General features: G+C 39.6%; 1 protein-coding gene across 1 annotated transcript; it reads right to left on the reverse strand.

The window, feature by feature from the left end:
- Nucleotides 1–503: 503 nt before the first annotated feature.
- LOC112076744 (hepatic sodium/bile acid cotransporter) lies at nucleotides 504–8,296 on the reverse strand. Its single transcript, XM_024143428.2, has 7 exons — nucleotides 8,064–8,296; nucleotides 7,808–7,892; nucleotides 6,031–6,143; nucleotides 2,034–2,238; nucleotides 1,561–1,745; nucleotides 1,201–1,403; nucleotides 504–868 (listed from the first exon to the last, which is right to left on the reverse strand). Exons 2-7 carry the CDS (start codon nucleotides 7,835–7,837, stop codon nucleotides 813–815), a joined length of 792 nt encoding a protein of 263 aa, XP_023999196.1. The 5' UTR covers nucleotides 7,838–7,892; nucleotides 8,064–8,296; the 3' UTR covers nucleotides 504–812.
- Nucleotides 8,297–12,317: the final 4,021 nt, after the last annotated feature.

A 12,317-nucleotide genomic window follows, 5' to 3' on the forward strand; every position in this document is an offset into this window, starting at 1 on the left:
CATCTCAGTGTAGGGGTGGTGTAAGGTTACTGTTTGGGGATTTATGTTTTATGCTGTTATTTTTGATAGAATGCCATCTCTCTTTTTTTCTCTCTCTTTTTTGGTGTGTGGGCCTTTGTTGTGTTTGGCAGTAAAGATGTTTTATCCCCAGTGAAGACACCTCGTGAAAACGTTATAAGTGCTGTTTTTATTTCAACCCATTTGTATTGAATGTTTAAATGGAGTGGTGTTTCTGTTTAGCATTATATTCCCTTATACAACTTATTGTGACGAGGTTAACACCTAGACAATAGTTTGGAAAATAAAACCTTTTGTACACTAAAGCATGAAGTCTGATTTTAATTTTTATTTACACCAAGTGTTTGATATGAAGGTTATTTGTATTTAATTAAAAAACAAAAAAAACAAAGCAGATGACAAATGACATTTAAATATAGCATCAAAAGACGGTGTTAACTTGAAGTTCAACTTCAACAAAGAATTGTGCCACTTTGTATGAACAATATGTAATTAAATAGTAGCAGTAATAAAATGTCTACTACTATTTTACAATGTTTTCAATAGCTTGTCCAAACATTGACACACTTGATCAGAACTAATCATGTAGTTTAGACAGGTTTTATCTTTTCAGTTAATTCCACATACACTTCTACACCTGTATACAGTGTAGTCAATTAGGCACAATCACTCCACCTTCAAAACGCCTGCTGTCATGAGTCATTGTATGTGCAGTTACTGGGTGTTAAATCCTCATTGTAATCTGGTAGATAATCAGGTTTTGGGAGCCTGAATCCTTGGTAGACATCACCATTTCAGACTGAGTTGATGTCAATCTGATTTCCATCCACTGCCTCGTACACCTGCTTCTCTGTGGGATGGAGAGAGGAGCACAGCTGTCTTGAGAAAATGACCATAATTTGGACCGCTAAGATTGAACTGGGTTCTCCAGTCTTCCCTTGTGACAAATAATGTAGGTTTCAACCTTTGAGTAGGAGACTGGGCCTGTATTCATAAAGCATCCCTGAGTAGGAGTGCTGATTTTGGATCAATTTAGTATTTTACAAAAAAATATTGGACAGGGGAAACCTTCTAGTTGAGGTGTGAACCTCCATTCATTTTTGTCACAAGTGACCTGATATCTAGGTCTCAGACTAGGTGCTTGTAACTGTATCACTCACGAACAGGGTCAGTCGAGCCTACCTGTCTTCGGTGTTTTGAAGAACCTCTCGTGAACCCTGAACAGGACAATGAGCAGTAAGGCCTCTCCCACCTGAAACACTATGTAGACCATTGGGAATAGGTAGAGGGGACCAATCACATCGGGAGGGAATGCCACCTTCAAAATGGTGGAACACAGCTGGATGTTCTGACAGCCTGTCTCCATGGAGATGGTCCTCCGCCCCCTGAGGAACAGGAAGGAAGTCCAAATAAGCACAACTTGAACGGATTGATTGACATGGAGTTATAGCTGGAATGTATTATGTATTTTCTCTTTTTTTTTAAGTGTTTTTTTACTAAAGAGATAACATCCTTATCAACACTATCGTCACCATGACTTACGATCCGTTGAGTTTGAAGAGGTATGACAGGACGTATCCGAAGGTGTAGCCAATGAGGGGCATGAGGGCAGCGGTGGCTATGAGTGGAGGGGACAGGACGGTCAGCATCAAATCCATCCCTCCTATGGTCATGCTGACCAACAGGGCAATCACCACCGTGGCCATCAACAGGAGGGACAGGCCAACCTGAAGGGAGGAGAGAGAGAGGGAAAATAATTGAGAATAGGAGAATAATCCTTTTATATACTCTACTGAAATTAGCCTTTGGGGTACACTTGGTTTAGCTTGTAATTTGCACTTTTGGGATTACTCAAAATTAAGCGCAGTTTGACTTGGGTATTTGACCCAGGTCTCGATTCAATTACCTGTGTGCTCCGTGCCATAATGATGATCTTGGAGCACTGAAGTATAATGTGTACTGTACTCTACCTTAGTGATGATCTGTACTACTGTGTACTGCGTACTGTACTCTACCTTAGTAATAGTCTTGGAGTACTGTGGCCTGTAGTAATTGATGAGGATGCCGATGCCGCAGGGGAACAGAGTCATGACCAGGGTCAGAGTGATGCTAGCGTAGGGGACAGCACTCTCCAGGTTGGAGAAGCCCTGGCAATACAGGTAGAGGAGCAGTGGCATCATACCCAGGGCTAGAACTGTAGAGCAGGTAGTCATCACAATACTGGGGAGAGAGGGAAAGACAGAGGGAGAAAGAGACAGAGGGAGAGAGAGGGAGAGAGACAGAAAGAGAGAGAGGGAGAGAGAGAGAGGGAGAGAGAGGGAGAGGGAGAGAGACAGAGGGAGAGAGACAGAGGGAGAGACAGAGGGAGAGAGGTAGACGGAGGGAGAGAGAGAGAGACAGAGGGAGAAAGACAGAGGGAGAGAGACAGAGGGAGAGACAGAGGGAGAGAGGTAGACGGAGGGAGAGAGAGAGAGAGATGTTACGTATGTGCGTGTTTATATTATACCTGGCAAGACTGACTGAAAAAGACTTGTTTAAACGTGCGACCGGCCTGACCTGGCTATCATGCTTTTAGGGTATCAGGAACCATGCTCATTATTACATAATGAGTGTGACCATGGAACAACAGATAGCTTTGGCCATGCTATCATAAACCCTGACATGACTCCATTGGTGTCAGTAATCTCATTACTGTCTTTCCTGTTGTTCTGTTGAGCGGTGCCTATCTAGTTTCTCTTTTTCTGTAGCTGAATGAGGAGGAAGCTGTAATTATTGGTTTCCTCAAGTAATACAAACATAATATCTGGAACCTGGATCTCTGTGAGCCAGCCTTACACTGCTAGTTGGGGTTTAATAACTGTACTAGTTATGGTTAAATAACGGTGCTATTTAAGGTTAAATAACTGTGCTAATTAAGGTTAAATAACGGTGCTAATTAAGGTTAAATAACTGCTAGTTGTGGTCAAATAACTGTGCTAGTTAGGGTTAAATAACTGTAAGTTAGGGTTAAATGACTGTAAGTTAGGGTTAAATGACTGTAAGTTAGGGTTAAATGACTGTGCTAGTCAGGGTTAAATGACTGTAAGTTAGGGTTAAATGACTCTACGTTAGGGTTAAATGACTGTGCTAGTCAGGGTTAAATAACTGTAAGTTAGGGTTAAATGACTCTACGTTAGGGTTAAATGACTGTAAGTTAGGGTTAAATGACTGTAAGTTAGGGTTAAATGACTGTAAGTTAGGGTTAAATGACTGTGCTAGTTAGGGTTAAATGACTGTGCTAGTTAGGGTTAAATTACTGCTAATTAGGATTACATAACTGCTAGGGATGAGTTCAATAACTGCTAGGTCTGAGTTCAATAACTGCTAGGGATGAGTTCAATAACTGCTAGGGATGAGTTCAATAACTGCTTCAGGGATGAGTTCATTAACTTCTAGGTATGAGCTCAACTATGCTAGTCTGAGCTCAAATAATGCAGGAATGAGTTCAATAAGACTGCTAGGTCTGAGTTCTACAGGATCGGTGTCCCTTCCACGGGACGGTTGAGCTAACGTAGGCTAATGTATTAGCATGAGGTTGTAAGTAACAAGAAAATTTCCCAGGCATAGACATATCTGATATTGGCAGAAGCTTAAATTTGGGAGAGTACTTCCTGTCAGATAATACATATTGGGGTCAGACAGAGAAATAATGCATTGCATGTGTAACACCACAAAGTACATGCTTCATCGATCAACCTGTTGGATGTTGCTTCATTAATCAACCTGTTGGATGTTGCTTCATTAATCAACCTGTTGGATGTTGCTTCATTAATCACCTGTTGGATGTTGCTTCATTAATAACTGTTGGTGTTGCTTCATTAATCCCTGTTGGATGTTGCTTCATTAATCAACCTGTTGGATGTTGCTCATTAATCAACCTGTTGGATGTTGCTTCATTAATCAACCTGTTGGATGTTGCTTCATCATTCAACCTGTTGGATGTTGCTTCATCAATCAACCTGTTGGATGTTGCTTCATTAATCAACCTGTTGGATGTTGCTTCATTAATCAACCTGTTGGATGTTGCTTCATTATCAACTGTTGGATGTTGCTTCATTATCAACCCTGTTGGATGTTGCTTCATTAATCAACCTGTTGGATGTTGCTTATTAATCAACCTGTTGGATGTTGCTTCATTAATCACCTGTTGGATGTTGCTTCATTAATTAACCTGTTGGATGTTGCTTCATCAATCACCTGTGGATGTTGCTTCATCAATCAACCTGTTGGATGTTGCTTCATTAATTAACCTGTTTGGATGTTGCTTTCATTAATTAACCGTTGTGATGTTTGCTTCATCAATCACCTGTTGGATGTTGCTTCATTAATCAACCTGTTGGATGTTGCTTCATTAATTAACCTGTTGGATGTTGCTTCATTAATCAACCTGTTGGATGTTGCTTCATTAATTACCTGTTGGATGTTGCTTCATCATCAACCTGTTGGATGTTGCTTCAATCATCAACCTGTTGGATGTTGCTTCATTAATTAACCTGTTGGATGTTGCTTCATTAATTAACCTGTTGGATGTTGCTTCATCAATCAAACCTGTTGGATGTTGCTTCATTAATCAACTGTTGGATGTTGCTTCATTAATTAACCTGTTGGATGTTGCTTACTTATTAAGTATAACCTGTTGGATGTTGTTCATATCAATCAATGTTGGATGTTGCTTTATAATTACCTGTTGGATGTTGCTTTTCATTAATACCTGTTGGATGTTGCTTCATTAATCAATTAACCTGTTGGATGTTGCTCATCATTATTAACCTGTTGGATTTGCTTCATTAATTAAACCTGTTGGATGTTGCTTCATTAATTAACCTGTTGGATGTTGCTTCATTAATTAACCCTGTTGGATGTTGCTTCATTAATTAACCTGTTGTTGTTTGCTTCATTAATTAACCTGTTGGATGTTGCTTCATCAATCAACCTGTTGGATGTTGCTTCATTAATTAACCTGTTGGATGTTGTTCATCAATCACCTGTTGGATGTTGCTTCATTAATCACCTGTTGGATGTTGCTTCATCAATCAACCTGTTGGATGTTGCTTCATCTTAGAGTGCATCAGATACGGTGTGAAACTAAAACAGGGAATGACCGACCTGGCGGTTAAAAGTAGCATAAAACGTGGAATGGGGAGTCTGAAGATATTGATTCATATGTATGGTAATTATGTTATGGTATTGGTTCGAGGTGTAAGTGGCAAAGAAAAGGGTTAGTTTACGTTCCGGTTCAAACTAAAACGTGGGATGGCTGCTGTGTGTCTGACGGGGATATGGATTAATATGATAATAGTTTTATGATCTGGGTTGGTGTATTTCAGGGCATTCAACTCTGTACTAATGGGGTGATTACCATGATTACCAAGGCACTAATGTACTGTAACCAAGCCACCCATGTTGGTCTGAGCAATAAGTCAGGACAAGACAGGGTGTGGTTGGTTATTATTGGGGAATAACAGTACATACAAGAACACGATAACATCAAGGTCATTCAACTCTTAGCTAATAATAAGGTGATTGCCAATGCATTGACAAAGCACTTCATTTGGTAGCCTTCAGCAGTACGAGGTCATTGAACTCATTGCATTGACAAAGCGCTCTGTTCAGCAGCCTCAATGATAATTCTGCATTTTACTAACTGATAAATGTACATACTATATCTGTCCCCATATGAGTAGCACAGAGTTGAATGACCTGCATACCACTGACCCGATCACAAAACTATTATCATATAAATAGTATATACCCCCAGACACACACCCCATCCATCCCACCTTTTAGGTTTAGCCGTCAGGTCATTAACCCTTTATTTCACCCTAGGAAATCTACATAATGATTAGAGGAAGCATTGTCTCGAGACCCACTTGGAAACAATATGATTCCTCTCAAGCTTATTTTACACATTTTATAATAAGAATAGATTAAAGTAGTGTCTGAATAGATGAATGCAGAGAGCTGTATATGTACCTTAGGTTCATGTCTCCCTTCAGAGACAGGGCCAATATATTGGAGAGGCTTCCCCCTGGACAGCATCCACAGATCAGCACCACTACAGCCTCTACCGGTCCCAGCTGTAACACCTGAAGACACAGGACAGGACACACACCTGAGGCTACACTGAACAGCTTGGCATAGTCCTGTCCTGCCATTCCTGAAGGCCTGGGAACCAGACTGTAGAACGCCAAGACAACAATGCCAAGACAGCTATGGAAATACTAACCTTAGCCAATGAGAAATACTAACCTTAGCCAATGAGAGATACGAACCTTAGCCAATGAGAAATACTAACCTTAGCCAATGAGAAATACTAACCTTAGCCAATGAGAGATACTAACCGTACGCCACAAAAGAGAATATACTAAACCTAGCCAAGTGAGAAAATCTAACCTTAGCCAATGGAAATACTAACTTAGCCAATGAGAGATACTAACTCTTAGCAATGAGAAATACTAACCTTAGCCAATGAGAGATACTAACGCTTACCTGAGATAATACTATACCCTTAGCCAATTGAGAAATACTATCTACCTTACCAATGAGAGATACTAACCTTAGCCAATGAGAGATACTAACCTTAGCCAAGAGTAGATTACTAACCTTAGCCAATGAGAGATACTAACCTTAGCCAATGAGAAACACTAACGCCTAGCCAATTAGAATAACTAACCTTAGCCAATGAGAAACACTAACCCTAGCCAATGAGAAATACTAACCTTAGCCATGAGATATACTAACCTTAGCCAATGAAGATACGAACCTTAGCCAATGAGAGATACTAACCTAGCCAATGAGAGATACTAACCTTAGCCAATGAGAGACACTAAAGCTTAGCCAAGAGAAATACTAACCTTAGCCAATGAGAAATACTAACCTTAGCCAATGAGAAACACTAACCTAGCCAATGAGAAATACTAACCTTAGCCAATGAGAAATACTAACCTTAGCCAATGAGAGATACTAACCTTAGCCAATGAAAAGATACTAACCTTAGCCAATGAGAGACACTAAGCTTAGCCAATGAGAAATACTAACCTTAGCCAATGAGAAAACACTAACCCTAGCCAATGAGAAATACTAACTTAGCCAATGAGAAATACTAACCTTAGCCATTGAGAGATATTAACCTTAGCCAATGAGAGATACTAACTTAGCCAATGAGAGCCACTAAGCTTAGCCAATGAAAAATCTAACCTTAGCCAATGAGAAATACTAACCTTAGCCAATGAAAGATACTAACCTTAGCCAATGAGAGATACTAACCTTAGCCAATGAGAGACACTAAGCTTAGCCAATGAGAAATCCTAACCTTAGCCAATGAGAAACACTAACCCTAGCCAATGAGAATAACTAACCTTAGCCAATGAAAATACTAAACCTTAGCCAATGAGAGATACTAACCTTAGCCAATGAGAGATATTAACCTATAGCCAATGAGAGATACTAACCTTAGCCAATGAGAGACACTAAGCTTAGCCAATGAGAAATACTAACCTTAGCCAATGAAAAATACTAACCTTAGCCAATGAGAAACACTAACCCTAGCCAATGAGAAAATACTAACCTTAGCCAAATGAGAAATAATAACTTAGCCAATGAGAAGATACTAACCTTAGCCAATGAGAGATACTAACCTTAGCCAAGTGAGAGAATATAACCTTAGCCAATGAGAGATATTAACCTTAGCCAATGAGAAATACTAACCTTAGCCAATGAGAACTAACCTTAGCCAATGAGAGATACTAACCTTAGCCAATGAGAAGGCAGTGAGGGGCATTACTCCAAACTGTGCCACCAATGCGATGGTACTCCTTTTGGTTCAGGATGTGGGCCTTTAGAGAATAATAAACAACATTAATATTATGATATAATATTTTATTTGTATACATTTCACAAACCGAAAACTTCTTTAATCACGGCAACAAAAAACATCACATAACAGGAGGAAGATAACTCCAAAATGTCTGAAACAACCGGAAACTAGAGATGAGCATCATCAGGACCTTGACTTGTGCACCTCCATGGTACAGCCCAGTGAAACCATGGTGATGAAGAGGATCACTAGGTGGTGATGCTGATGGCCTGGTCTATTATGGGTGGCAGGCGGGGAAATGGTTGGAGTGATGTTAAATAGTAAACTGTCATTGGACGACAGGTACTGATCAGAGAACATGGCCATGGCGGTGTCAAGGGGATCTTCCATTTGTATCGCTCTGCTCGGAGCCTTTGAGAGAGAGACACGAGAGGGAGAGAGAGAAGAGAGAGAGAGAGGGAGAGTGAGGAAGAGAGAGAGAGATGGGAGAGAGAGGAGAGAGAAGGGAAAGAAAGGGGAGAGAGAGAGAGAGAGGGAGAGTGAGGAAGAGAGAGAGAGATGGAAGAAGAGGGAGAAGAGAGGGAGAGAGAGAGAGAGAGAGAGGGGAGGTGAAGGAAGAGAAGATGAGAGAGAGGAGAGAGAGGGAGAGAGAGGGAGAAAAGAGAAGATAGGGGAGAGAAGAGAGAAGAGGGGGGGGGAAGTGGGAGAGAGAAAGAGAGAGAGGAGAGAAGAAGAGAGAGAAGAGAGAGAGAGAGAGAGAGAAGAGAGAGAGAGGAGAGAGAGAGAGAGAAGAGAGAAGAGAGAGAGGAGAGAGAGAGTAGGATGAGAGAGAGAGAGAAAGAGAGAGAGAGAGAGAGAAGAGAGAGAAAAAAACAAAGGAGAAGGATAAGGACGGAGGACAAAGAGAGGTCAGGGCGTCCGGCGGTGATGGACTCCGGGAGAAAGAGGAGAAGACCATCGAAATAGCTGACAAGACGAGAGACAGAGAGTGAGAGAGATATTGTAGTGGGCACTAGTAAACATACTGCTTTAATTAGCATTTTTACTAATAACATATATTTTTTAAACGGTCTGGTAAATCCTATGTGGCAGAACTCCTTCAACTTCAAGTCATTTAGTCCTTAAATACTATTGACTAAAAGTCATTGCTTAATGATACAAGTGAAGCTGTAACTCACTGAAAGCATGAGAGCAGATAATAAGATATTTTCAACATAAAACAATATATTTACAGCAGTTAATACTCACATATGATCTCTAAGCTAACCATTGCATGTTTAGTTTTTTGAATGCTGTTTGTTGCTTCTGCATGAGTTTTGCAGTCAGTTGCATGTCTTCATCTCAACATTTGTAACCTACAGAGACAGTACAGCATGTTTGCCTGCTGCCTTTACTTTCCCACCTCACAGCACCTTCCAACATCACACTTCTTCGGCTTCGATGCCAAGCTGCTCATCTCATGTCCCCAACTCTCTACATATCTCTACCACATCCTCCCTTCCACTTCTGTGAGTGAGGCTTAGTATTGCTGCCTACGGCCTGTGTTCACATACTGTTTAAACACACGAGAACTACCTAGAACAACTCTCCTATGGATAGCAGTCAATCAGAGTTTGAATTCTTATTCATGCATACTCTTAGAATTGTAATTTCAATACTATGGGACACTTTAAAAGCGATCCACACACACAACTTGTGCCAAAGTCTTGTGCAGGTGTGTTCGAGTGTTAAAAAGTGTTCAACGGCTAAAGGAAGAAGTTCTTGGATGTTTTAGAATGATTTTTTTTTTACATTGGGAACAGTTGGCAGGGGCTACGTTCGTTTGAATGCATGGTATATGGTATATGGTATATGATCATGGTATATGGTATATGGTATATAGTCATGGTATATGGTCATGGTATATGGTCATGGTATATGGTCATGGTATATGGTCATGGTATACAATGGTCCATGGTATATGGTTCATGGTATATGGCAATGTCATGGTATATGTATATGGTCTGGTATATGGTCTGGTATATGGATCATGGTATATGAAAATGGTCATGGATATGGTCATGGTATATGGTCATTGGTCATATGGTCATGGGCATATGGTCATGGTATATGATCATGGTATATGATCATGATATTGGTCATGGTATATGGTTCATGGTATATGTCATGTATATGGTCATTGGATACGTCATGGTCATTATTATCATGGTATATGATCATGGTATATGGTCATGTTATGATCATGTATATGGTCATGTATTGGTCATGGTATATGGATCATGTATATGCGTCAGGTAGAGGTCACATGGTGATATGGTCCATGGTATATGATCATGGTATATGATCATGGTATATGGGTCATGGTATATGATCATGGTAATGGCATGGTATATGGTCATGGTAGTATGATCATGGTATATGGTATATGTTCCATGGATATATGGTCAATGGCATGATGATCCAATGGTAGTATGTCATGGTATATGGATCATGTATAATGATCATGGTATATGATCATGGTATATGGTCATGGTATATGGTCATGGTATTATGGTCAGGTCATATGGTCATGGTTATATGGTATGGTATATGGTCATGGTATATGGTCATGGTATATGATCATGTTATATGGTATCATGGTCATGGTATATGTCAATGGTATATGATATCATGAGATATGGTCATGGTCATATGGTCATGGTCATAGTCTCTCTTATATGGTCATGGTATATGTCATGTATATGGTCATGGTATATGCAATGGTCAGGTATATGGTCATGTATATGATCATGGTATATGGCCAATGTCACTGTATATGTATCATGGTCATGGTATATGGTCAGGTATATGACATGGTATCATGGTCATGGTATATGGTCATGGTCATATGGTCATGGTATATGGTATGGTATATGGGTCATGGTATATGGTCATGGTATATGGCACATGGTCATGGTATATGGTCATTGGTATATATTCATGTATATAGCCAATGCATGGTATATGTATATGGTTCATGGTATATGGTCATGTATATGATCAGGGATATAGCAAATGGTTCATGGTATAGGTCATGTATATGTCATGGATATAGGTACATGGTATATGTCATGGTATATGCTATGGTATATTGATCATGGTATAGGGTCATGGGTATATGGGTCATGGTATATGTCATGGTATATGGTCATGGTCATATGGTCAGGTATATGATCATGGTAATGGCAATGGTCATGATAGGTATATGGTCATGGTATCATGTTCCATGTATATGAATCAATGGTATCATAGCTCAATGTCATGGTATATGGTCATGGTATATGGTCATGGTATATGGTCATGGTATATGTCATGGTTATATTGTCATGGTATATGGTCATGTATATGGTCATGGTATATGCATCATGGATATGGTTATATGGTCATGGGTATATGATCATGGTAATGATGTCATGGTTATATTCATGGTATATGGTCTGGTATATGGTCATGGTATCATGGCATGGTTTGCATCATGGTTATTATGTCATGGTATATGGTCATGGTATATGATCATGGATATATGTATATGTCAGGGATCATGGTCATGTCATATGATCATGGTATTCATGGTCGTGGTTATGGTCATGGTATATGATCATGGTATATGGTATATGCAATGGTCGGTATATGGTCATGGTATATGTTCATGTATCATGTCATGTATATTGTATATGGTCAATTGGTCATGGTATTGGTCATGGTAATATGGTCCACGGTATATGTCATGGTATTATGATCATGGTATATGTCATGTATAGGTCCATGGTATATGGTCATTTATTGTACTCCATGGTAAATGGTCATGGTATATGGTCATGGTATATGGTCATGTTATATGGTCCATGGTATATGATCTGGTATTATGATCATGGTATTTATGTCAGGGTATGCATGGTCATGGTATGATGGTTCATGGTATTATGGTCATGGTATATGTCAGGTATATGTCATGTTATGTCATGGTTCATGGTCATGGTATATGGGCAATGTCATGTATATGGTCAGGTATATGATCATGGTTATATGGCAATGGTCATGGTATATGGTATATGGTCATGGTATTGGTCATGGTATATGCATCATGGTTATGTCATGTTATATGGGCAGGTATATTGAATCATGGAGCATATGTCATGGTCATATGGTCAGTATATGTCATGGTGATATATCAGTATATGCATCATGTATATGTCATGTATTGTCATGGTATATGGTCATGTATATGATCAATGGTATATGGTCATTGGTATCATTGTCATGGTATATTGATCATGGTATATTGTCATGGTAGTATGATCATGTATATGGTCATGGTAATATGATCATGGTATATGATCAATGGTATATGGCAATGGTCATGGTATATGGTATATGGTTCATGCGTATATGGTCATGGTATATG

This window comes from Salvelinus sp. IW2-2015, unplaced genomic scaffold, assembly GCF_002910315.2.
Source record: "Salvelinus sp. IW2-2015 unplaced genomic scaffold, ASM291031v2 Un_scaffold3978, whole genome shotgun sequence".
NCBI lineage: Eukaryota > Metazoa > Chordata > Actinopteri > Salmoniformes > Salmonidae > Salvelinus > Salvelinus sp. IW2-2015.